We start from the raw sequence: 26,159 nt of genomic DNA on the forward strand, positions 1-26,159 counted from the left end.
ATACATCCTTTCCTGCGGTTGACTTCCCCAAGTTAAGGGAGGTCGGTACGCAGAGGGTTGACTGGAGGGCAAGGCTGGTCTACCCAACAGTCTTTTTCGTAGTGCCCATAGGAATGGCAGTTAAAGCAACGGATCTGAGATATCGGAACTGGGGCGGGGCCCCTCTGCACTTGACCCATTGAAGATGGAGGTCGGGGCGGCCTTGGAACTATAGGTGCCGCACTAGTGTTCGGGTGAAAAGATGTGGAGCCTGAACCACCAGCTGGTCTAGGAGGGTAGTCAGATGGCCTATAGGGCTACCTATACGTAGGCCCAGAACTGTACGACCCACGGTATGCCTTGGAGGAGTTACACATATCCAAAAATGGATTTGTTCTCTTCCACACTCCAGGGGTGAGGGACTGTTCTCCCTTCTGTTTATCCTCCATGGTCTTGGCCTTCTACACAATCTGGCCATAGTCGGTCAAATCCAAGACCTCAAGTACAGACCCAATGGATGCCTTTAGGCCCTTTAGAAATCTCGCAGCCTTCTCTTCAGTTGTCCTTATATGCCTAGGGGCAAAATGGAACAAGCTCTCAAACTGTTGTTGGTACTCAAGGATAGTCTTACTTTCTTGAGTTAAGGCCATAAACTCAGTCTCCTTACTGTCTCTGAAGCTGCGTGGGTAATGATTGTTCAAGAACAACTCCTTGAACTGTTCCCAGGTGGGTTCTGGATGGGCAGCCAACAATATGGGCTTAGAGGCTTGCCACCAAGAGTTGGCCTCCTTCTTGAGTTGTAACCCCACACAAATGAGTTTCTGTGCATCTATGCACTCAATCACCTCAAATATTTTCTCTAGCTCCTGGATCCATTGGTCCAGCTCCAGAGGATCACTCCCCACCTTAGAGAATACAAGTGGCAAGTTTCTTTTGAATGACTCCACTACCTTTGACGTATTATTCGTCGGAGGGAAGTTAGGAGCATAAGTCGGATAGTAAGAGTATGGAGGGGGCACCCCATACGGAGGAATACTAAATGGCGGAATTGGAGGTGTACCTCCCACTTGTGGCCCCGTTCCAGACCTAACAGGCGGGTCCTATGGAGTAAGTATCCGGGGAGGTTGACCTGATTGAAAAAGGTCCAATTATTACTGAATAGCAGTCATAAATGCTTACTGTTGCTGAAGCATTTGTTGCTGGAAAGCCTGTTGTGACTGCTGAATTATGGTAGCAACATCCCCTGGAGTAATAACCGGTGAAGGGTCCGGAAGTGTAGTCATAGGTGGGTCCCCATGTGCCCCACCCTGACCAAAGGTCTCTGGAGGTGGTGGAAGTGAGGTTTGCCCCACAGAGCAGGACCTCCTAGGATTCGATGGTCGACCGACCGAACGAGGACCACGCGAGGTACCTCAGGCATTGCTACCGGATCTAATACGTACCATCGTATCCCTGTACCTGGAACATATCAGACATCACATTGGTTAAACACCATAGAATTGATATCGGCACACAATTGTATGCCAACACATAGGGTATTATAGTGTATGATAGCCTGCAACTAACCGCAACTTGATTCCAAAATACCGGGCTAGTGCACCAACAAGTATATCAATGGTCCCACTCGACCATAACATACAATTATAAGAATAATAACAATAATCATAATAAGTATATTAATAATAATAATAATAATGACAATAAAAACTATTTTTTTTTTTCAAGTTTTCTCTCAACCGGCAGGTGATACCGGCGGGCAGGTTGGCCCGCCGGTCGGCCCGCCTGTCCTACCCGAGCAGTAAATCACAAACAGGGCACTTAAGCCCTGTTCATTCTTTTCTTCATTCATTTTCCTCTCTCTCTCTCTCTCCCAGGCAATTTTGGAGAGCTTTGTGACGCTTCCACTCCCGATCTCACTCAACGATCCGACGCTTTTGGGAAGGATCAACTCCTCTACTCACAAGTAAGTTCTTCTTCCTTTTCTTCTCAGAATTTTTACTTGGGGGGTAGAACTCATGTGTAGACTTTAATCTAGGTTCTTTTCCCATGTTTCTTTCCATAGAATAGTGTTTCCATGTGATTGTGATGTTCCTCTTGTAAATCATTTCTAGTTTTTTAGGATTTACTTCTCCATTTTGAGAAAAACCCCAACCGTGCCCTACTTTTCCCAATTTGGGGATTTCTTCAATTCTTTCTCTTTTCCCCCAATTAATGACTCAAATGCAATGCATTAAGCTTGATTTGTATTTAACATGCTGTAGAAATCATAGAAAGTACTTTGTGTTTGAAATCTCATATCTTCCCATGAAAATTCGTCTTTTGTGTTGGGTTTTTATTGGATTTCCTTTACACCCTTTCATATTTGTGGACCTCAATAGCACATTGGCATATGATTTTGCATGTTCTTGATTGTACTACAATGGCATTTCAGTCTTGGGCCTGTAGTTTCAAACTTTCCTCTGTTGTGAGCCTTTCAACCTTTTTCTTAGATTGGACTTGCACCTTGAGAATTGGAATTTTCTTCTATCATTTCTTAATTATCATGCTTTATATGCCTCTTGTTACCTCGCTGTTTTGCCCTACTCTCGGTCTTGTCACTTTTCTGTTTTGTGAAAATTGAGTTTTGGGGCTTCCTCTTATTACTCACCCCTCTTTTTTATTCGCCTTGTTATTCTCCTTTTCCTTACTCACCCCGCTTTCCTCTTTTCTTGCCAGGATGTCATCTCGCAAAGGCAAGGAGCCCGCATCCTCTGGCACTCGACGTAAGACCACCGCTTCTAAGCGGAAGAGTGCGGGAACTAGTTCTCCAGCCCCCCGCACAGGGTGACCCGGACCTGCCCCCATTGATCATTCCGACTATGATGAGGAACTCTTCCACAGTTCAGAGGCATCAGCCAACTAGCAGTCCTTCCTGAAGAGGTCTATAATGATGGAAAAGACCGTGGTAGTTGACGACTTCCACAAGGTTCAGCTCCGGGAGAGGTTCACAGCACTGGGCTGGCAGTCCATCCTCCACGTAGACCGTCCGTGCTACGAGCAATTGGTCCATAGATTCTACTGCAACCTGGAGGTTTCCCACCGGTACGGGGAGTATACTATCATTAGTATGGTGAAAGGGGTGGACATTCAGCTGACTGTGGACACCCTGGCTAGCATTCTGGGTATCTCTGCAGCTGGGCATCGTTACTACAGTCCTCCCAGGAGTAAGCCCCTGGGCCCGTTCATGAGTTTGGAGATGCCGGACTACATCTACGAGACCATCTGTGGCAGCAGTGCGCGTCCGGAGTCTGAGACATCCTTTTTCCCAGAGGTGCATGTATTTGCTCGATTGGTCTAGTTCAACTTGCTCCCCAGAGGAGGTCACCGGAACCAGGTGGGCTTCATGGCAGCCTTTTTAGCCTTCTGCATCTATAAGGCTTTAGAGGGAGGTGATGAGCACTTGTGCTTACCCTACGTCATCCTCAAGACCATGGAGCACCACACTTCTCACCCCGGGGATGGAGGATTTTCATATGGCAGGATCCTCACTAGGATCTTCGAGTTCTTCAAAGTGGACCTGAGTGGTGAGGAGGGGAAGACTCCTACAGACAAGTTCGACAGGGAAAACCTCTTGAGGATGGGTCTCCACACCCTTATGGATACGCCTCAGAGAGCAGGAGCTCAGAGAGGTAGGGATAGGAGGGCTGCCCCTATGGAGGATGTTCTCATGGAGGAGGAGTCTAGCGAGGAGGATGAGGACTATGTTCCTCAGGATAAGGAGGATGATTTGGTGGAGGAGGACATCCTTGAGGAGGTGCCTCAGGATTCGAGAGGTACTGATCCTGGCTTCACCAGAGTTGCAGGCCCACAGCGTAGAGCCCCACCACCTGAGAGTGGTGCATATGATTTTGAGGGCATGATGTCCACTATGAGGGCTTTGAAGGATGGCCAAGATCAGTTGCTAAGAAGGCTGGATGAGAGTGCTTCCAAGGAGGAACGCATCCTAGAGAGGCAAGCTACCTTGGAAGATTCCTTCCTCAGACTGGGCCAGGACTTGGATACCATGGCCAATGCCATTTCAGCAGATTTTGGCCGACTTCGGAGGGAGGTACAGCTGGTGAACTCGAGGTTTGACTACTACAACTATCGCCTCAACGTCAACTCTAGACCTCCGGCGAACATAGTAAGAATAAACGACGACGACGATGATCAGTGAGGACTTAGCTCATCCACACTAGCTTCTCACCTGTTCCATGTTGTCTATCCTATTGTATTTTTCCTTTCTTTTCTCATTTTGTACTTTCTCTGTAACTGGACTTCTTTGTGGGATAATGTATTTTGATAGTGGTCTGTGGTGGATTTGTACATTTGAATACTTGTGTAGTTTAGTTGTGATGTCTTTTGTTAATTTGATCATTGATATCTATATATATGTGGATATGTTTATCAGGTGTTTGTGTGAAAATTTTTGAAAATCTCATTTTGCGCCATTATGCTGTCGAAATTTCGTCAAACTTGTACTCGATGGGTTATGACACCAATTAAATAAACCGTAAATTATCTCTCATGCATGCCATGAATGCAATGACTAAATGCAACCATTTTTAATACTTTCTTTCTTTGGCTTTTAACTCTTTAAAGTTTTTACATTAACCCAATCTCATTTCTTATTATAGATTCTATGGGATTCTAAACGGTATGCTATGAGTGGAGCAGAGCATCACCGCTCTGATACCACCGTCGTCACACCCCGTTCACACAGAACTGGGCCAGTGACCAGGTTAACACCGGTTAACCCAAACCTGCCAGGATCATCTGATACAGTATTCCACCATAGCATACACATAACTAAGAAAGAGTTCATCAGTTTAGCGGAAGACTTGGTTTACCTGTGAATATTCCCATAATACTTGATACCCGAATTTTGATACAATAGTTAAATACATATGGGTCCGAAGGCATGATATTTACACAATAAGAGTACAACTCACATATCAAGTACACAAAAGGAATCATTAAAAATCAGAGTGTACAACTCAGCTCGGTATCAAAGCTTAGAGCTCAGCTCGGTATCAAAGGTTGAGCCCAGCTCGGCATCAAAAGGTAGAGCTCAGCTCGGCAACAAAAGTGGAGCTCAGCTCGGTATCAGAACTGCAATCCCACAGCACAACTCTCTCACGAGCAATCAGTGCCGTGCTCTAACTCCTCAGGGACCCACCAGTCCCCTTCAGGGAACTCAACTATGGGACCCACCCCGTGCTCATCTGGTTGATGACCTGTAAAATCATCTAAAAGAGGTACACAAGTGGGATGAGCTCACTAGCTCAGTAAGTGGAAAGATGGACCACACAGTAGTCCACACAACAAATCACAACCATATGCACTATATGCTATGCAATACATTTTAAATCACATCCACCTAAGCAACATTACTAAGTCTTTGGTTTAGTGCTACTACATCCACAGTGGGTGTATACTCCGGGTACGAGCCGCGAACTCCATCCCGCAATACGCCCATAGGGCTGTCGGAGAAGGCCCACCGTGAGTACTCAGAAAAAATAAAACATACCGACCACCGGCTCTCAACATAAAGTAAATGACTGACAATTAAAGATGTTGACTCCAGTAATTTAAAAGCAGTACGATTAGCCCTCTTGAATATACCATCGGGGTTGCCGACTGTCCTAATGACCAGTTGGGCGTAATGTCTAACCGCCACAGTGACCCGACAACCGCGACCACTGCTTCCCCCCAAATGGTAACCCAACACCTTAACCCTTATTGGGAAGGGTCGTAGCACGGGAAGGTGATAATCCTAAACCGGATGCTCCTATATGACAATAGTATAATTGCATAGTGCCATCGCGTCCCATACCACGAGCCACTAATGCACTCGTTTCCAAGCCGACTACGGTGTCTATTCTATTAATGCATCATGCACAATGATATCAATATTCATCACATAAGCATATCATCATTTGGCATTTAGAAATAAGTACAACACACATAGCACAATATATGAGGATGGCTAATCTACATAACATTTTCATGATGACATAGGTAGTCTAGATACAATTAAATGAATGTCAAAAAATGCCTTGAAATAAGGCCAAATGTCCTCTCCCCACTTACTTGTAGTGTACAAGGACTCACGCTCGATACGGGTGAGATCCGGTGCGAGAAGCATGAGATTTGGTGAACCTATCATGAGTGAGCGGGGTTAGTATTTCACCATTTTGGAATCAAGATTAACACGATCCAATGACAAGATCATGTTTAGAATCCTAAAATAAGGTCACACGTCCGTTTTGGGTCCAATCAGACGTAAAAATCACGTTCAGAGCCTCTCAGGAGGGTCGGACAGCCCACCAGTCAGACCCACTGGTCGGCTAGCCGGTCTGACCCGCCTGTTGGGCCTGAGGGTCCTGTTAAGATCGGTGGGTAGGGTGACCCACCGGTCAGCCTACCGGTTGGGCCCGCCGATTGTGCCGGAGGGCCCTGCCCTCTTAGGTGGGTGCCCACAGGCAAATGGCCCACCGGTTTGGCCCACCGGTCTTGGTGAAAAACTGTTGTTTCTTCCCAACCTTTCCCCAACCTTTGGGGATCCAAATGGAGCTTTTCTAAACCCATTCTTCACTCATTCAAGGCCTCATAAGATGGCTCTAACCTAGATCTAGGTTAGATTTAAGGAATGGGAAGCCATCTTACCTTCTTTGCTCAAGAACTCCTTCAAAACCCCAAAATCACTTCAAATCAACAATGCTTCTCCAACCTTGTAAATACTTCTTCAAATCCTTCAAAATCAACACATAGATTATCTATTAAACCTTAGATTCATCATCTCAAGGGGGATTTACAAGATCTCAAGAAACCCTACCCAAATCAAGGGTTTTTCTTGGGTATGATGAAAGTTTAAAGAACCCAGCCTTTGCTCACCTCTAAACGTAGATTTAGTGTTGGGGATCACTCTTCTAGCGTCGAAATGGGAAGATCAAGCCTCGGCGCCGCTGAAATCGATCTCTTCTTCCTCTTCCTTCTCTCCTCTTCTTCTTTCCTTTCTTTTCTCTCTCCTCTTTACTCTTCTCACCAACGTCCGAGTCTCATAAATGAGAAAGAAAAAGAAAAACATAAATGCTATATATATACTTCTTAAATAACTAAGTATTCACATGGGTGGGTCACTCAGGTGGGTGGATGCGCCCACCTGTCTGCCCACCTGAGGGCCAAAACTTGGGATTTTGACAGAATTCGGCCCTCGGCACGAATCTCACTCTTGACATACGATGTAATATACGTATGTGCCTTAATATATGGCTACATACCTACTTTATCTGTACATGGCCTTGTGATAGGTGCATGTACACAGCTTGGGTACACCCGTCTCGACAGACTATGTGGCCGTCGATGACAAGAACTACTAAGGATCATCCTGCACAATAACTGATCAGTATTTGATGAGAACTTTATGGCTAGTTACTGGGCCCGCAGCTATTACTTCTCCCAGGATCGATCTATTCTTGAGGAGATGATGATGGAGGAGCTACGTCGCAAGGGAAGAGCAACACTTGTACAAGTGAGTTTTTACTTGCGGTGATTTTGACTATTTACTTGATTTTTGGATACTAACTTCCTTTCTATGCAAGTTATGTCCGACGGTTCGGAGGCCTATAACCGGGTGGATAGGTTGCCTGAGCAGGTGAGCTCATTGCAGGCCACTATTGCAACTAAGGACTATGAGATCGCTACCCTTTCTGAGCATCTGGCGAGGGTGAAAGTTGAGGCCAAGGCGACTCAAAGCTCTCTTCTAGATGCCCGGGAAAATGTGGATGTCTTGAAGGCCAATGTTGCCTTAAATCTTGAGGCTCACGAGGCTGATAAGTCTAGCTGGGAGGGGGAGAAGAAGGCTTTTTAGGACTCGTTCGGGATCTTTATGGCTAATCTAAGTTCTGTTCGGGCTTAGCTCAACGAGGAGAAAACCTCTTCTCAAAATGAACGATCCTCGAAGGAGGAGGCCGAAAGGAAGATGGCCCAGATTGAAGAAGAGCTCAAGGTCTCTCATGAGGCGGTGTCCAATGCCGAAGCCCATGCGGTTGAAAGGTACAAGGTTTTGAAGGACTTAAAAGTTACATCACAACTTTCCACATTGATGCCTATATTTATGGGGCTCGTGATTGCCAGGACTTTGTCTTTGCCGAGCAGCCATTATCAACTTTAAGCCCTTTAAGCTTGTACACTTTCAGACCAGGAAGGAGATCGAAGAAGAGAAGTCTCAGAAAGTGAACCAGCTGGTAGTTAAAGCGAGTCAGGAGGCTAACGAAAGAGTGAACTCGACCTTAGATCTATCGAGTTGTAGTGATGACTCTAAGTTGAGTGAGACTAAACCAGTCCTATATTTTTGTTCATCGTTTTTTTCAAGTACATCTTGTAAAAAGCCTCTTTTAGCTTTCTTTTTTGAATGAAGAGTTTCATTGCTTGATTCACTACTTTGTTGTGTTGTGCTTCGATGTGCTGATCAATAGGGATCGGGCTTTACGTCACCAACCAAGGGTGGCCATTTTTTTCGAACCATATAGTTCAGGCTTATGTGTCAACTCGGAGTTGGATTTTTTTAAGTTCTTACAAATCGGCACGGACTGGGCTTATCAACCATCCCGGGGATTGGGCCCTTGGGTGTTGCTAATCGGTGTAGACCGGCCTTTATTTCGTCAACATGAGGGTTGGTCCTTGGATTTCTATATAGATGATTTGCAAAAATTTAGACTTCGCAAAAAGCATATAACATAGATTAGGTTTTATTTCAAAAGATAATGAGGACTAATAGTTGGAACTAATAAGTAGCTTAGTAATTTGCCTAGTTGTATATTACGTGTAGTATTTTATGAGGTTTTTCGAATTCTAGGACCTTAGGACAAGTTCACCCTTCAGAGTCTGCAAGTGGTATACCCTGATCGTACGACTTTGGAGACTACATATGGGCCCTCCCAGTTAGCACTTAGCTTGCCTATGTGGCACGGATCAGAGATTTCCTTCCTTTTGAGGACCAAATCACTGACTTGGAACACTCACCTTTTTACCTTCAAGTTGTAAAGCCACTTAGTTCTCCTCTTGTATTCTTCATTTTCCATCAAGTCACCCATAGTGGGCTCCTAAGATGGATCGGCAGCGGTAGAAGCTTCTCTTGCATTTGAGGCTATGAAGGGTGGTGGTGGTGCATCCTGCTCATGAACCTAGTGCTATGCTAATGTGGGGTGGTGGACCATGGGGTGAAAATACTCGTCATCCACATCACTGTTGGCCCCCTCCTTATCCTGTGGCCTCTCTAGTCCACACCACTTCCGGCATTTGGGGTAATCCTCATCTCCTGAAGGGTCATCTGGTCTATGGGGTAGACCTTGGACCATCTGGTCTGAAGATGTAGAATCACAAATAATTGTGCCAGACCTAGAATCTATTTTTGAAAAACAGAAACATTGCTATACAGAGTTCTATTTTCATGTCCCTCAAGAATTTGTAATAGAAGCCCATCAGTTAGCTAAGGGGACGTTTGGTTCGAATTATCCGTTGGATCAGATTCTAAGGATTTAGGATTCTGTATCTAACTCATATGAATGAGTTTCTTTGGAATAATTACCTTTTGGTAAAAAAACTATTTGGTTCCCTTGATTCTGTCATTTGAGTCTGAGTGGAAAACTGTTTGGTTACCCTGATTCTGTCACTTGATTCTGAGTGAAAAACTGTTTGGTTACCTTGATTCTAGCCATTGATTCTGAGTGTAAACTGTTTGGTTACCCTTGAGTCTTTGAACCCATGTTCTGTTGGGTTAAAAAAAAATCCAAAAAACAAAACCAAAAACCAAAATTTGTTCCACACATGTACTTTATTGGTTATTTTTTTTATTTTTTCTTTTTTATGGTAATATGTGAAAATTTTAACTGATGGACTTCTCTATTATTGATGGCCTTCAAACCTCGATAGAGCAACCCTCTATATATGAGAAATTAAGTCATAACTAAACAGAATCATGATCTGTTGGTCAGATCAGCAGTAATTTCACACGCTTCAGATCTGAAAATTGCCCAAACCAGAGCTTGATTTGGATTATGGAGATAGATCTTCTTTAAAGTGGGTAGAAACAATAGTCTCCAACAACTTATACAAGTAATATAGGTACTTAGGACCAAATGAGAGAAGAAGCATATAAAGGTATAATATAGTATTGAGTTCATCCAAGTACTATTAAATGATAATTAAGTCTTTCTATATATAAAAAAAAAGGATAATGAAACGTTTATCATTACAATGGCTTCGGCCTTTTTGTTTTCCAAAAAATTCCAAAAAAGTTCATCCTACATTTTTTTTTAAATCAAGCTTCTTGAGTGTGTCAAGAACATCTCTCAATATCCTCGTATGACCCTCCGATTCTTTTATTGCACCGTTCAAGTATCCTTTGATATAGTCTGATGAAGGGGAAGGAGATGATGAAGTTGAGGTTTCCGAGCATAGTGACCTAGGTGGAGTCTAGTAAGTATGACAACTTGGGCTTGAATTTGATATCCATTCGAACATTCCACAACCTTTGTTTTCAACCTATGTAGCAAATATAATCATCTTATAAGAATATAAGGAAATAAACATTCAAATCTTAAACATCTGAAAAAAAATAAAAATAAAAAATAAAAAATTCAAACCATTCATACCCCAGTTGATTGTGGACAACACCAAAAATATCGATCATAATTTGCACTTGTCTTCGCAATTCTGACCTTACATTGACCGTTCCCACACTCACACATCTTAAGATGGTTAACCCACATGAAGAAGGGGCAATTCAATGAACATTTAAAAAATTTTCTTCCAACATGTGACCCTGACTTAGAAGTGAAAATTGAACAATCTTTACCACAGTAATCACACTTCGCAATAGCATAAGCGGATACATTCGATGTCATCTGTAAGTTAACACAAACATTTTCAAGAGATGAAATATGCATAGAAAATACTGTCACAGACTTAACATAATATCAAGTTACATCAACCAAACACATCAAATTTCTATTCCAAAAACCATTGTCTTCGAATTCTTCACAGTTCCTATTGTCACCTCAATTCTTCTCAATCTCTGGCAAGTACATCTCAAGTAGATTTCGCCTATCTTCTACTCTTGTTTCCAATAAGATAATGGCAGAATTCTTCTTGGCCATGAAATATTCCTTGGCTTTAAACTTTTGTTGAAAATTGAGGTCTGGAATGGCATCAACAACTTCTATAATTGCTCTCCCAAATTCAGACTAAGATTCACTCATTAACATCTTTTCGATTGAGTTAGCAATCGATTTCAATGGACTTACCACCTTTTCAGCTGCGCCCTTCTTCCTCTTTTCTTCAATAGGTTCATATTCAACACCATCATTGTTCCCTATTCCCTCAACCTGAGTACCTATCACGTCCATCATAACTGCAGTGGCAGTTTCAGAGGGGATTGTTGAATCATTCCCAGTTGCCATCTCTTTCCTTAGCAAAGCTCCAACTTCAAGGTGAATTGGGAGCACACTATGTTCCTTCCAATACTTTTGTTCTTTTTTCTAGCAATATAAAGGACAATGTCAATGTGCTTATGTTGTAAGTAAGAAAAAAAAACACAATTATATAGAAATTATAATTTAAAAAATTCCATTATACCCTATAGTCATTCCAGAAGTGTTGAAGAGCATCAAATCTCATATCAGATGCATTCCAACCCAATCCACTTTGCTTCTGTAGGTCACCCAATGCTCTAAGCCTTTGCTTCCAAATCCAGAAGTGGTTTCTCACTTGTTCACAGTCGTAACTAGTAAATAATTTCTTTCAGTTGGTTGGCAATTTCAATGAACTGCTCTTTTTTCAGTCCATTATCTCCACTCTTACCACTCTTGTACTGCTTCAATATACACTCCAACATGTAATGAGAAACGGCACTAGGCCATGAAACAATGTCCCGTGACCTACTATTAGAATCTCCTATTGGTTCCATCACATCAAAACTAAAAAAATACACCATATACAATGTGAGTATATTTCATTAATACCAAGTAATAATAACACTTACTAATTGAGAAATCCATAAACCTAGTATTGCAATTTAGTTAATAGTCCAAATAGAGTACATCTCACAACACAAAATTTTAAACCAAGCAATAATAACAGTTACTAATTGGAAAATCCATAAACCTAGCATTGCAATTCAGTTAATAGTCCACATACATGCATCCCACAATACAAAATTTGCTTCCAAGTAATAATAACAATTACTAATTGGGAAATCCATAAACCTAACATTGCAATTCAATTAATAGTCCACATACATGCATCCCACGACACAAAATTTGCTTCCAAGTATGTTTAAGTTATACAGTCATCCCACAACACAAAATTTTAGAACTAAGTATGTTTAAGTTATACAGTCATCCCAAACCATGCAAAAAAAATTAAGATTGTCCACATTAGAAATACATTCCAAATAGAAGTTAATCAATAGCAAATATTTTAGTTTATAAATAATCAATCTGAGTTGGACAAATCGTCTGCCACCCAATCAGCCTACATCTGGTCAGCAATTTGCTCTCGAAATAGATCCCAATCACCATTCTCCTGCACATGATCCTCGCCATCAGAACTATCATCTTCAACATCATCATTTACTTGGTGAGAGGTAGATTGGGTACTAGTACTATCTTCTTCACCCTCTTCATCCTCTTCATCAAGCCATCGTTCTTCTTCTTCAACATTATTCTGTGTAAGAATGTGGTTGTATAACAGCACACCTACCAACACAATTCTTGCTTGTGTTTTGAAAGGATATTCTGGTTGGTTTTTCAAGATCTTGAATCTTGACTTCAGGAGGCCAAATGAACGTTCAATCACATTTCTTAATTGTGAATGTCTCAGGTTAAACAATTCCTTTTTATCACTTGGTGACTGATCAATATTTATCCACTCTTTCAGATGGTATCGAACGTTTCGATATGGTCGTAAGAACCCCGCTTGGTTAGCATACCCAGCATCAACGAGATAATATTTACGTCGTGGCACCACTAATTTCCCATCACCGTCTCTGTGCAATGCATTGTCTAAGATTCAAGCATCTGATGCTGATCCTTTCCAACCAGAAAGAATGTAAGTATATTTCATGTCAAAGTCACAGGCAGCAAGAATATTTTGGGAAATATCACCCTTCCTATCACGGAACCTCGGATGGTCGCTTAGATGCACCCACGCAGGGATATGGGATCCATCTATGGCTCCGATGTAATCCTTGAAATAAGGGTAAAATCTTCCTTCATGACTTGTTATTCGATGATGCACTGCGACACTTGGCGGTTTCAATAGTATCGGGTACAATTTAATGATTGCTCATAATACAAGGTTAAAGTACCGACTTACAGTCTCACCAGAATGTCCAAACTTGTGTGCAATGACGTGGTTTTTAACATTGTGTCCTACTGTCTGTAGAAACATAACTAGTTGTTCATTCACTTGCATAGATCTGCTATCCCTCAATAGACCCGTCTCCCTAATCAAATGACTTAAACTGAAAAAAGCCCTCTTGCTTAACCTTATTTGTTCTCGACAGGTTTTATCAGTGTGACCGATAATTCTCTCTGTTTCAATAATACCGCGTAGGGGTTCACAACGGTATGGCTCTTTGTTCAGATATTTTTTTATATATTGGTCTACTGCTATAACAACAGCAGTCGCCGCAAAGATTATGATTTTCCTTCGCCTCTTGTAGCCGTCATCAAACTCCATTGTAAAAGTAAATCTACATTCAAATTAAACAAATAATAAATTGGTGCTCTATATAAGAATCAGTTATAAATCGGTGCTTTACAAGACTTAAGTTATAAGCACCAATTCTACATAGTGTAGTACATGGTACTATTGGCACACAAAATTCTTTCATTAATATAGACTCAATCAAAATATCAACAGAGAACAAAGAATCATTCCCATTTCAAGAAAAACATAATAGTCAGAATTGACCATTGCTCTTCATTAACAATAAACATTAATTTAAGTCAGGCAGAAATTAGTCCACAACAAAACAACTTTTAGAACTGTACATGGGGTTAAAGAGGAGTGATCTAATCTGGTTGGTCAGCATCTTGGGGATAAGTACAAAAAAGCACAACGTTCACATGGGGTTAAAGAGCCGTGATCTAAAGAGGTGTGTGCCTGTTCAAATTTGCAGCTCCTAGGCCTAGTTTGCTTTAAACTTAGTTAAACAAGGTTGTAATTCAATAAATATCACTTACTCTTGGATTTGGCAGCTAAGATGGATTCTTAGATGTAGATGATTCATCTTGAAACCTTTTTTTTTACACTACTCCCAGGTTGAGTCCCAATTTGGCTGCCCAAGTCTTTGTTTAAAAAAAGATGGTACTAGAAAGATCAAAGGAGAGAAGCCTAGCAGGAATTATGTGGGTCAATTACAAGCCAACCACCTTTAGAGAGTGTCCTAAATTCCCATGAGACTCCAGGTATTGTCATAATGCTTATTACAAGAGCAAAATTGTTCCTCAGATGAATTGTCAGGATAAAAAATTTTGATTTGTTTTGATTTTGAAAGGTGAAAATTCATTTGATTCAATCTGGTTTCCATTTTATATTGAAAATTGTTTACTTGAACGAATCGATCTGAATAAAGTGTAATCCATATAAATCAAACTGAGCCAAAATTAAACCATATTAAACCCTACAATCGTATATATTTGATGAATTGTGCAATAAATGTTTGACATATATCAAATTTGACATTATAAGACTCTATCTTAATGAGGTCTGTAATTTTCTTTCTATTTTTATTTGTTTCAACTGGTTATTTCCACTTAAATCGAATTTGAACTGAATTATGGAGACCATGCATGGACCGAATAAAACTGAATCAATTCAATATGATTCAGTTTTGATGTTAAGAAAATTATTCAGTTTTAATTGAATTTCAATTTGTATCATGAACAGAAAAACCAATAACAAATCGATTGAAACCTCTATGTCTATCTCTCTTCTTCCCTGTGAATTAACATCCCTACCTCTCTTTAGGAGAAGAGAGGTAGACCCAAGGGCTGTTGGTGTAGGGCATGCTCCTGGACAGAAAACTCCTCTCCATAATTTATTTTCACAGATTATTTATTTCACCTACAGTAAACTATCCCTTTGTCTTTAATAATAATCGCATGATAGATTTAATTTTCCTATTGATTAGATCAAGCATGATAGTAACTTTATCTCAAGAGAGGTGTGCATTGAACCATCCCCTTATTCTTCTCAACCCACCATGAAACAGGCACAAGATATTCATCATTCAACCCATACATGTATCCTGTTCAATGCAAGATATGTAGAAACTATAACTTTTTCTTCACATAACTCAGGGTGGAAGATGTATATGACACGTTATCCACAACACCTCAAATCATAGCCCACCTATAAGATGGAAACTACATAATTTAGTCCAAAAAAACTTACATTTCCATAACAAAATTCAAGAAATGGGTAAAGTGAATTGCAATTGCCTTATACCCTAAAAAGAAGTTGGGATAGCAATTTCTTAAGGCATGGGGATGCTCAAATTTTGTTTCTACACATAAACACACAAAGTTGGAAATCTGAATGTAGGGCCTCTTGATGCTTACCTCAATCAACTCTATTGCTACTTGGGTAAGTTCTGATTGCCACCTGCCCTGCTCTGAACCAGACGTCTAGTTGCCTGAATCTCGAATAAGCTCTAAGATTTTTTTTCCCACCTACAACACCATTTCAAATTTAAAGATACAAATCAAAGACCCATTTGAAATATTTGTAGATATATACCAAACACATTCATCTGTAAAGACACAATACAACAGGACACCCCAATAAAATACAGCAAGGAGAGCACAACAAAGAAATAGCAAGAAACCATCTGTAAAGATGCAATGCAACAGATACCCCCAAAGGCCCAATGAAGGACGCCGAGCAAGGAGAGCACAAAAGAGAAACATCATGAAACCCAACCAATAAACAGCAACCTCCCCCAACCCCACACACCAAGAAAAAAATCAGAAATAGTATTGTTCAAACAGTGATGGGATCATCAAACCCCTAGACTGAAACCACACCTTGATCAAATAGTGATGGGATCATCAACTATAGGCCTTTTGGTTGACCTCATGAGTGCCATGATCACTACTCCTTTTATCAATTAGAATTCTACAACAAGAAATCAGAAGAAAACGCAGTCTCATCAGATCCAAACATAATGGTAGTGAAGTTTAAGCATCTCAAAACTACAAAAATGAAAAAAACTATCTCTGCAACAGAAATTCTTTACAGAATAACAAAGGAAGTTAAAGAAAATGATCGAATGGATTACCTGAGCTCAGTAAAGAAGTGATCTCGATGGTCTTCACCAAATGTATTAGCATTTACCAAAGAGGAAAAAATGAAAAACACAGATAGCAAAAGGGGACTATAGGTCTCTCTCTCTCTCTTCGCCGGTTAAGTTCCCAAGTGCTTTCTAGCCGCCAGAAGTAAACGTGAGAAACCCCAAACACAGACGAAGAAGAAAGAAGAAGAAGAAGAAGAAGAAGAAGAAACCAAACCCTTAACCCTAAATATGAAATTAAGAACCTGAAAAAATGGACACCGAATTTCCATAATCTTAATAACACACAGACGAAGAAGAGAAAAACACATAAGAAGGGAAATCACACCTCCAATCAACTCGGTTTTGCAGATTCAAACCTCGGATTCAAGCGTCTGATTTGAAAAGAGGGTAAACCCTAGATATAAAGTTTACAACCTGAAAAATAGAAACCGAAGTTCAATAATCTTAATAAAACACAAATGTAGAAGAAGAAAACAAAGAAGAGGGGAAATCTCACCTTCAATCAACTCGGCTTTCAAATTCTTCTCAGCTGCGAGCGTCTGATGAAGGGGAAGGAGGGTAAACGTGAGAAACCCTAATCACAGAAAAAGAAGAAGAAGAAAAAGAGAAGGAAGAAAGAAGAAAAAAGAAGAGGAAGAAGAAGAAGAAGAAGAAGACGAAGACGAAGAGGAAGAAGAGGAAGAAGAAGAAGAAGAAGAAGAGGAAGACGAAGAGAAATCTCACCTCCCTTTATCTGTTTCAGGTAAACTGCGATCGACCTTCACCGTAAAAATCGCACGACTCCAAAAATTTTGATTCACCGTGAATCTAGGCTTTTTATAACAACCCTAGAAACCGTGACTCGATCCTGGATTAACCTATTGAGGTTAATCCAGTTGAGTCATGGATTTTAGTTGAAATGTGGGATTCCACTGGACACCACGACTCCGAATCAGCTTTTCAGAAATATGAGTCAAATGGTTTAAATTTAATGAGAAACTGATTCCATAGAATGTGATTTGGTGGAAAATTCGAACCAAACGCCCCCTAATGGGCCCTCAAGGCTTCCCTTCGCTCACTTTTGGTGGTCCCATCCACCCCCTTTTATTGTTCGTTACTTTTCGGTCAAAGAGTCTTACCCAGTAGGTCTTTTAACAAGTTGTTCTTATCCTTTTGTCCAAAAAAAACTTAAATAAATAAACAAACTCTGCTTAGACGGTTACATGCAATTACACGAAAAGGAAAACCAGAAAAGGGGAAAAAAAAACCACTATTTAGTGGAAACCGTCAGGAATGGGTTGAAGGTGAACATATTTTCTATACGTCAATAAGAGTAAATGGAGGTCCAAAACAAGGATTCATTAATTAATTAGCATTTATGGTACTCTCTCCTTTCCATAAGTGACTGAGCAAGCTCACCCTATCATATCGATGCATTGGAAGATGCTGATACAAAGGAAATTGTATGGCGGAGTTATATCTTCCTTGACGAAGAGTACAATCTATTGCATCTGATCATATTTTTGAAGATTCCAAAGTAGTGGTTCAAGTCGTGATCTATAATATAGTTTATGGACCCACATCTACCTTATCACAACTCCATAGGGATAAACTTTAATTAATGACATCTCTCTAAAAAAAAAAAAATTGTATTTAAGAACAAGTTTCATTGTTCTATCCTCCCCCACAAAACTATCAAAGAGGAAGAGGTTGTGAGATTGAGAGAAGAGTTCACCATGGATTCAAACCAGTCCAGGCATTTTGCATCTTCTCACAACTCCATGGATATGCCGCCTCCTCCCATTTTCCCTATTGATCATCGCCAGCCATCAATGCATGAGGTGAAGTCTTTTCAGCCTAGTTTTATCTTCTTTGATTTATGATTCTTTTTTCCTATTTTAAAGAGTCTTCCTCCCTCAATATTAACTAAGAACATTCAAAATGAGGATGAATGAGGAGAGTTAAAGTTTAGAATTTGAATAATATCTTCTAATTCAAATACCCGATGGATTTAAAGTAATCATGAAGCTGACATCTTTTATTTCGCCTCCATTCATGCAGCTGCACAACTTAATGCTAATGTCTCACCCAAGCATGTTACTTCGTGACCCCCAAGCACCTCATCAGGTGAATTTCCTTATCAGTCTAGTTTAAAGTTGCTCTTCTTTGATTCTTTCCTCCTAAGTTCTCTTCACGAACACTTGTAAAAATGAACAATTTCATGAAAATGCCACAGCTGACTATGTTACCTAGTCAGTGCCATCAACAATTTGAGGTGAAGTGGTCTTCTTAATTTCAACCTCACACTTCATATTTGGGTCTTGTATTAATTGTCCTTTCATATCTAGGTCTTGTTTATAGTCTGTAATTAAGCTTCTTATTTTCTTAGGTGGATGAAGAAACCATGCGAGAACATCATTTACAACTGTGGAAGCAAAACATGCGGTTGTTTTGGCAACAACAATTGCTTGAAGTTAATCAGATCTCAGGTTTCTTCTTCTTAGGTTTTTATTTTTTATTTTATTTTTAAGTATATTTAGTAGAAACATCTTTATATTTCCTCTTGAGTGCAATAAGGATTGAGAATTGGCTCCAAGCTAATTATTTTCAGGAGGTCATACACACTTATGTTTTTATGGCTAGGGATAGCCCCTTTTGGAAAGTTTTTATAATACTCTTGCTTTTTTGGGTATTAAGAAGTATGAATCAAGAATTTTGTGATTCTGAAGTACATATATATATATATATAGTGGTTTTCTTCCTTTGATTTTATATAGGAAATTATAATAATGATACAATAAATTATTTCTTGGTTGAAAAAAGCACCCCTTCTTATTTCAGTAAAGAGTAAAGAACACTAAATATTTCATATTTCCTTTTATTCAGTCATTCAGTTCTCCATTCTGTTTTTGTAGAATTTAAGCAGCAGCATCAACTTCCCCTTGCAAGGATTAAAAGAATCATGAAATCTGATGAAGATGTGAAGGTTTGTATCTTGATCAGTTTGTCTTTAATTTTATTAATTTTATTTTTTAGGGGGGGGGGGGTAAACAGATAATATGTTAAACTGACAAAAAGAGTGCAACACACTCAAAAAGGCTATCCAAGAGTAGACCCTAATAAAAGAGCCTTAAAATGAAAAAAGCAAAAGGAGGTGTTGGTGTACGATGTCTTATATTACGTCGCAGTTTAATCTAGGGAGTACTGGTGCAGGGGTCTCAACTCAAATTTTTTATTTGAGGGGAGTTTTCTACTTTTCAAATTAGGGTTTTTTGCTATATATATGTAGTGAGGTTGACTTTCTCTGTAAGCAATTCTGAGCGGTGTGAGGACGAGCATTGTGACCCTATTCTCCATTGAGAGTAAAGTAGAATCTCATCTCACCGAGGACATAGGTAATCTTGCCGAACCTCGTAAACCTATGTGCATTGTTTGTTCTTTTTTTTTTTTATCTCATTATCTTCTGCATCACTTTTGGGGTTGCATTTCTGCAAATGATAGAACAGAACCCATGGGGGGACAAAGATATCCAACAAAAATGAGGATACAAAAACAATATGGGAGGTAAGAAACAGAGAACAAAGGAGATACAACAAAACTAGGGTAGAGTAATGGTAGGAAGATCCCAATAGAGGGAAAGATGCCTATTTCTGCTTAGAGTATGGAAACTATACAATTGTGAAGGATTTTATTTATAATTTCAAAAGTGATGTTGTCCCATATCGATTTGTGTCCTTGAATGAATAAGAACAAAAAAGGGAACCAAATACATAAAGAGAATATGCATGATTATGTCAGCAAAACAACAGGCCACATATAATCTAAAAATCCATATGGATCTATATGGAGTTTATCTGGGATTGGCTCTTAAAATTGGATCAATTTTTAGTTTATATTGGAAAGCAATGCAAAATGGAATCTAGTTTCTTATTTAATGAATCTAATTCATACCCCTAAGACAATTTTATTCCCCCTATGCATGTGCATGTGTTATGTATCTTTGGCATGTTCAATTTTTTTTAGATAACGACGGGTATCCAGGCCTTCAGCCTGACTAGTCCCGCGGACCAATATTGACCCCACAACCACATGGACCAGGTCGTACCAGGGTTGAATGAGACCATTCAACTTTAACTGAAAGCAGTGAAGAGCACTAAACACCCCCGTGTGAATGACCCAAAATGTTCCTAGTGGGAGTCAAACTTAGGACATCCGAGTTTACAACTTGTACGAAGTTCGTTGCATGTGCATGTGTTATGTATCGTTGCATCTTTGGCATGTTCAACTTGATGTAGAATTGGTCACTAATGTTTGTATTTTCAACTGCTTCCAATATCCTTGTTTGAGCTTTCTAATACCAGATGATAAGCGCGGATGCTCCTATCCTTTTCGCAAAAGCTTGTGAGCTTTTCATTTCAGAACTCACCCTTCGGTCATGGTCGAAGAGTGAAGAATACAAGAGGAGAACTCTGCTGCGATATGATATATTTAATGCTATAAATCAGGGAGATGTTCTTAATTTCCTGCTTCGAATCTTCCCAAAAGATGATACCAAGGTATTTTGACATAATGTGTTCATAATTTTTACTTTTTTTTTTCCAGTTAATCAAGATAAACTAATTAAAGATTAAGTGGTGGATGAAATTAACAGTATCAAGATATTGTAATAGGAAGAGGAGCCACCTCGAGGGGACATGGAATTTGCTGAACTTGTTCCTCATAATGGAGGAGTCAATTTCCCCATGATGGATCTGAACTGCTACCTCCAAAATCTGAATGCGGTAAGTTACCTATTAATTAGGCTTTTGATTAAAGCTTTTTTTTTTCTTTTCTTTTCTTTTCTTTTTGGTAGGAAGTGTTAGAGCTACTTCGAAGTTATGAGTATAGAGACTATTCAAAAACTATCTTCTATGTCTGTTCCTTATAATTAACAAACCACTGTGACATATATAATGTTTTTCTTTCGTGATAGGAATCCATGGTGAGGGAGCAAGAAATTCCTCCACACTCTATGGTCCAACCACCAGTACCTCAGACCTTGTTCTTCTATGGACCACCTGGTCCTCAGGTGAGATTTAAATTATTGGTTTATTCTTAAAAGTTATCAGGCTTCACCAAGTGGTAAGAGTTTGACGTATCTGAGTTTTTAAATTTATTTATTTATTTATTTATTTATTTATTTTTTACAGTGAAGTGAGGACTTAGAAAGCTGAAGAAGCTGTGATAGTCTCTAACAATAAAAAAGGTCGCAGCTGAAAGAATATGGAGGGTTAAGAGAAGTGATCATCTTCTTTAATTCTTCCTCTCTTTTTTTTCCTTTGAAATAAAGTGATTTATCTATGTGGTCAGCCTTGTTGGCATAAGTGCTGTTAAGAGTTCCTAAAGACAATATGTTTGCAATAATAATAGGTGATTTTAGAAACTTAAATTGGATATATGTTTGGGGTATGTTTTGTGTGGTCATGTGTGTGTTTGTATATATATATATATATATATATATATATGAGAGAGAGGGAGAGAGAAACATGATCATGCCCCCAACTCTAGGCTTGATGGGAAGTGGGACAATGGTTATTTCTACTTGGACGCTATTTTTGTGGTCAATGAGACGGTAGTTTCATAGAGAGAAGATGGATTCGTATTAAACATGTAAGGAGTCCCTCCCTAAATGTGAATTCCTTAGGCTGGTCAATCTTTCGAATCTGATTTTTCTCTCTAATTCTTATTCAATTCTCTTTGTGGGTGACACTTGTACATTTTCAAAATTTTACAATGTAATCTTAAATAGTGCTTACATTGTGCATTAACTATTTTGGCCTTGCTAGATTTACAGATCTAGCATATATGGTTATAGACTAAAATATAAGAAAACCCTCATTTTTCTATCAAGTAGGTTGGAGGTCAAGATAACCCCAAAGCCAAACAGCCAAATAACCATGGCCAACAAGCTCATTATTGAAATAATGGCCCACAAGAATACATAAAGAAGTCACCCCATTATATATTACTTAAATTAAATTCACAGGTAATTCTCAATTACCTTGCTATCCACACCTCTCAAGTCCCTTAATGAGAGTGGTGTTGTCATGATCCAAATTATAGGTAAGGGTACAGCCCTCATGGGCAGTGATCAAGTCATCCAAAACATTCACCAAGAATCAAGCATATAAGAACTCATAAAAATTCAAGTGTCAAACAAATAAAACTACTCAAAGATAAAAATCTCAAAATCATACCTACTGGTGGCAATTTAAGGTGTGATCCCAAAATAATAATAAAAAAAAAGTACTTTGTCAGAGTTTACATAAAACAGCAACCTACTACAATCATCTACTAAAGTAAAATAAAATAATGGAAAGCTTTAGGTTGTCCTTGAACAAGCGGCATCTCATACCACCAATCTATTCCTCTGAAATGTCATATTTAATAGAGTGAGCTCACAACCTAGTAAGATAGAATGTAATAAGGGAACAACACAGAAACAACAAATAACATACAATGATTAAAAACAATTACTTTTATTTTCAAAATTTTCTTTTTGTTTAAAACACAACCATTTGCAAAAATCCCATTTTTACACTTAGCCGGCAATTGAGGGAAGTGAGCTGCTACCATTCCGGGATACGAGAGGAAAACTTGGCCCCAACAAATCACACAATCACACAGATGTCTCCGCTCTGTGACTAAATAAACACCACTGTGCCCAGTGGGTATAAGTATTGAGGCTCAACGGAATACCCCTCTCTGGTCTGGTACGGAGCAGTCCACTTGCCCTCTCACACTTTCACATGTTCACTTTCTCAAAAAACCATATTTTAGTCACAATAATAAAAGCACCAATCAAATTTTCATAAAGGAAGCTTTAAACAACACCACTTTGACTCTAAATCCCTTTCTGTATAAATTAATATATAGCACATAACACATGCCACATATAAATATAACTCAATTACAATATTCAACAGGCAAGTAAGATCATCTCATGCAGACCTAAGTCAAACATAACATACACTGTGGTATACACTTACTATAATTCCACTTACCTTTATTTGCAAAAGTGTTACCTTCCCTTTGAGTCCCAAGTGTCCAGAGGTCCCAATATAAAATTAGTAATATCCTATGACGTGCAATATGTGACATGGGTTCGGCCTTAGGCGGAACGAGCCTTCACCTCGTCCCAAGACTGCCGAGCTTCCACCTCGGCCCTAGGCTGACAAGCCTTCGCCTCGTCCCAAGGTCGTCGAGCTTTCGCCTCGGCCTACCTGCAGTATGTGTTAGCTCGTAGCAGGACCGGGGTCGGTGTCCTTTCACGAAGTCCCCATGAGTTATTTTCTACATGCAAGTTGAATCGCATATATTAGATGTCAGAGCTGGAAGTTGCACCTTATTCTTCAAGAATAGTGTGTGCTTCAAGGAAAACTTTGTCAACAAATGAATAGTCTGTGTGCTCCATTTCGGGACCTGTGCACTATGATTTACTTTACTTAAGCATGAAAGTTGTACATCTCTAAGTCCTATTTATGTAAGAAAAATAATCAGGTCAATCAAAGTTAGGATGAAGAATTTATGGTCGTTTTTTTGAATGTGATCATATGCATGTCAGTATCGACATCGGGCTGTTGTCAACCCAAACACTTCGATGTTGACTCAGGGCATTTGAATGTCAACCAAAAGCCTTTTAGCATCCATTTCTGTGAATCTGAAACATATCTAAACTTCTTTTTATTATGCATTCTGATCCCTATCACATATGGTGGGAGTCAATTAGGAAGCTAGGAACTCATTTTTGGGCATTCCTTGGCCCCAAAGAAACCTCCAGACATGATTATACATGGCTTTACCTCATTGGCCAAGTTTGTTGGCAATTTCTACACCTTGGATGCCAAACAAACTTGGGAAATTTTTCATGGACGATTTGGATGGGTTCTTGTAACCTTAGAACATGTTTAACAACACATACTCCTCAAATGTATAAATGTAGCGAAGAGATTGGGAGGATAGTACAACCTTGAGAATGAGAGAGTGATGCTCAACCAAGAGAGCAAGAAAAGTTTGGTTCAACTCCCTCTCCCCATTCGCTATTGAAAAGTCAAACTTTCAAAGCTAGATACAATAAATGCGAATATTCTCCCCTTTCACATCATTTATGGAAACATGCTAGTACATTGATTTCTAATTGCATTATGCATCGTGTTCGAAGTGAAATCATTTGACGATGGTACTCCCTCTTGTGCTAGTACCCCGGGGTCAGTACATGACATAATAAGTACTCTAAAATCAAATGATAGCCGCTTCTTACACAAGAATGTTCAAAGTGAAAATTTTTACGAGGATTCTATTGTTGTATTCCAACCCCTAGGAGGTGGGATTCATCGTGGCATTCTAGGTTCATCCAATAGCTGCTTTTGGCACTACACTTGTGCATCCAATCACTCATGGATTTGCTTAACCCTATTGCTAGCCCTTTATATCATGGGTAATCTGTGATGAAATCACACCTCTTGATACAGTACCATCTAGTATATCAAAGGAACCATGTACCTGTTATTTGCTCCGAATGATAGGTGTATCGGTTCAATCAAGGTGGCCTTGTCGATCCCATAGCCTACCTACTGTATTGCAACATGTAGGAATTAGACCATTGATCAACTAGGAAATTCAAGAAACTAACTCTGTTGTTGTTTGCAGTTTAAGCCTGAATCCTTTTAGATTGTTTCATTTTGCACAAGATGTTGCTTGTCACATAACAAACCTGGCTCGCTCCTCGATGATTGGGAATTGAACAGTGTAACTGTCACACCCCGTTCACCCTGAACCGGAGCGGTGACCGAGTTAACACCGGTTAACCCAAACCTGCCAGGATCATCAGATACTGTATTCCACCACAGCATACACACACTAACATCAATTCATCAGATCAGCGGAAGACTAAGTTTTACCTGTAAATAATTCCCATATACTTGATACCCAAATGGTGATACAATAATTATATACATTTGGGCCCGAAGGCATGATATATACACAAAAAGAATAAGTTCCAAATATCAAGTATATACAGGAAAACATCAAAATCATCAGAGTACACAGCTCGGCTCGGTATCAAGGCTGGAGCTCAGCTCGGCATCAAGGGTTGTGCCCAGCTCGGCATTACATAGAAAAGCTCAGCTCGGCCTCGGTAGTGGAGCTCAGCACGGCCTCCAAGGTGGAGCTCAGCACGGCCTCCAAGGTGAACTGCTGTCCCGCAGCACAGCTCTCACACGCGCAGTCTACGCCGTGCTCAAACTCCTCAAGGGTCCACCAGTCCTCTTCAGGAAACTCGACTGTGGGACCCACCCCATGCTCCTCAGATGTATTACCTACAAAATCATCTAAAAAGGGGGTGTACACGTGGAATGAGCTCACTAGCCCAGTAAGTAGAGAGGTGGACCACACACAACAGTCCACACATCACAACACATCATATGCACTACATGCCATGCAAATCATTTTAAATCACATACACCTAATCAACATTACTAAGTCTTTGGTTTTAGTGCTACTACAACCACAGTGCGCGTATACTCCGGGTACGAGCCGCGAACTCCCTCCCGCGATACGCCCATAGGGCTGTTGGAGAAGGCCCACCGTGAGTACTCGGAAAAGTAAAGACAATGCCGTCCACCGGCTCTCAACAGAAATGTAAATGACTGAAATAACAGTGCTGACTCCAGCAATTTAAAAGCAGTACGATTGGCCCTCTTGAATGTACCACCGGGGTTGCCGACTGTCCTACATGACTCGCCGGGCGTAATGCCTAACCACCACAGTGTCCGACAAC

General features: G+C 40.0%; 1 protein-coding gene and 1 long non-coding RNA gene across 6 annotated transcripts; one reads left to right on the forward strand and one right to left on the reverse strand.

Annotated features, from left to right (window-relative positions):
* Positions 1-10,132: 10,132 nt before the first annotated feature.
* On the reverse strand, positions 10,133-17,329 carry LOC122063624. Of its 5 annotated transcripts, XR_006135412.1 has the most exons (9): positions 17,087-17,329; positions 16,860-16,902; positions 16,689-16,777; positions 16,349-16,379; positions 16,095-16,185; positions 15,630-15,740; positions 11,638-11,978; positions 10,656-11,540; positions 10,133-10,545 (listed from the first exon to the last, which is right to left on the reverse strand). It is a non-coding gene; the product is annotated as an uncharacterized LOC122063624 (long non-coding RNA). The 5 variants fall into 5 exon arrangements; XR_006135410.1 differs by lacking the exons at positions 16,689-16,777; positions 16,860-16,902; positions 17,087-17,329 and having other exon boundaries at positions 16,349-16,521; XR_006135414.1 differs by lacking the exons at positions 11,638-11,978; positions 16,689-16,777; positions 16,860-16,902; positions 17,087-17,329 and having other exon boundaries at positions 10,656-10,907; positions 16,349-16,521.
* A 689-nt stretch (positions 17,330-18,018) lies between these two features.
* Positions 18,019-21,770, forward strand: LOC122063625 (nuclear transcription factor Y subunit C-3-like). The gene is made up of 8 exons (XM_042627323.1): positions 18,019-18,183; positions 18,404-18,469; positions 18,732-18,831; positions 19,258-19,328; positions 20,704-20,898; positions 21,013-21,123; positions 21,315-21,410; positions 21,532-21,770. The coding sequence occupies exons 1-8, from the start codon at positions 18,079-18,081 to the stop codon at positions 21,532-21,534; spliced, it is 747 nt and encodes a 248-aa protein (XP_042483257.1). The 5' UTR covers positions 18,019-18,078; the 3' UTR covers positions 21,535-21,770.
* Positions 21,771-26,159: the final 4,389 nt, after the last annotated feature.

The sequence above is a fragment of the Macadamia integrifolia genome, unplaced genomic scaffold (assembly GCF_013358625.1).
Source record: "Macadamia integrifolia cultivar HAES 741 unplaced genomic scaffold, SCU_Mint_v3 scaffold1382, whole genome shotgun sequence".
NCBI lineage: Eukaryota > Viridiplantae > Streptophyta > Magnoliopsida > Proteales > Proteaceae > Macadamia > Macadamia integrifolia.

Coding starts and splice junctions, on each gene's coding strand:
- LOC122063625 (XM_042627323.1), top strand. CDS start 18,079: ATGGATTCAAACCAGTCCAGGCATTTTGCATCTTCTCACAACTCCATG. Junction 19,329..20,703: donor AATCTGATGAAGATGTGAAG/GTTTGTATCTTG, acceptor TTCTAATACCAG/ATGATAAGCGCGGATGCTCC. Junction 21,124..21,314: donor ACCTCCAAAATCTGAATGCG/GTAAGTTACCTA, acceptor CTTTCGTGATAG/GAATCCATGGTGAGGGAGCA.